We start from the raw sequence: 996 nt of genomic DNA on the forward strand, positions 1-996 counted from the left end.
GAGCAGGACGGCGTGTGCTACAACTACACCTTCTTCCACCTCTGCCTTCTCCTCGCCTCCCTCTACATCATGATGACCCTCACCAACTGGTACAGGTGGGCAGAGCTCCCATGGGGACTGGGGACTGTCCCCCTGCCTCTGCATCCCCATCTCCTGGCCAGGCACAGCTGTTTGCTGAGACCCATCGGTGTGCGAGCCTGCTTAATGTGTGCTCTCATCAGCGTTAATTAGTTTTAGGTAGCATAGAGCTACCTATGGCAGGTTGTGCCTGGGCTTGCAGCTCCTCACTGCAGCATCCCTGGGATTTTTTGGGACATGGCAGGGCGCAGGGACCCAGCCCCTGCCGTGTTGTAGGCGCAGTGGGGGGGGTCCCATCCTGCTGGCACCAGGCTCCTCCACTCTCTCCTCTGTGCTTTTTTGTATTGCACCCATGGTTTGGTGCTCGCAGGGTCTGTCCCACCCCAGCACAGTTGCTGCCACCATGCCTGGGGCGGGCAAGGGGATGTCACCCTGCCGTGCTTGGGGTGGGCAGGGGGATGCCACCCCGCTGGCACGGCGCAGTGATGGGTGGTACGGTGCAGGGATGGGTGGTGCAGTGCAGGGATGGGTTTTGCCGTGCAGTGACGGGTGCCAGTGCTTGTTTGTTGTTTCAGGCCGGATGAGACGTTGCAGGCGCTGACGAGCCCCTGGACGGCTGTATGGGTGAAGATCTGCTCCAGCTGGGCTGGGCTGCTGCTCTACTTCTGGACGTTGGTGGCTCCACTGGTGCTGCCAGACCGGGACTTCAGCTGAAGTGGCCCTGGGCATCCCGCTGCGGGTCGGAGCCACCGTGGGAATGTCCCTTGAGGCTGGGGACAGCCCCAGCTCTGCCTTAGCCTTGGGTTTTGCACACAGGGTTGTGCCTTCTTGCAGGTCTTGTGTTTTAACCTGAGAGAGATGAAGTGCCAAGCAGGGAAAATCAACCGAGGATGACCTGAGGATGTTTTTAAAGCTCTT

At 59.9% G+C, this 996-nt stretch overlaps 1 protein-coding gene across 1 annotated transcript in view; it reads left to right on the top strand.

Moving 5' to 3' along the window:
• LOC104470706 (serine incorporator 2-like) overlaps positions 1-792 on the top strand; it is a gene marked incomplete at its 5' end in the record, with an annotated part of 2,414 nt that extends 1,622 nt beyond the window's left edge. Inside the window, 2 exon segments of the mRNA XM_010085726.1 lie at positions 1-95; positions 654-792. The exon segment at positions 1-95 is cut by the window's left edge and continues 41 nt beyond it. Of these exon segments, the coding sequence (XP_010084028.1) occupies positions 1-95; positions 654-792 (234 nt within the window).
• Positions 793-996: the final 204 nt, after the last annotated feature.

The sequence above is a fragment of the Pterocles gutturalis genome, unplaced genomic scaffold (assembly GCF_000699245.1).
Source record: "Pterocles gutturalis isolate BGI_N339 unplaced genomic scaffold, ASM69924v1 scaffold21235, whole genome shotgun sequence".
NCBI lineage: Eukaryota > Metazoa > Chordata > Aves > Pterocliformes > Pteroclidae > Pterocles > Pterocles gutturalis.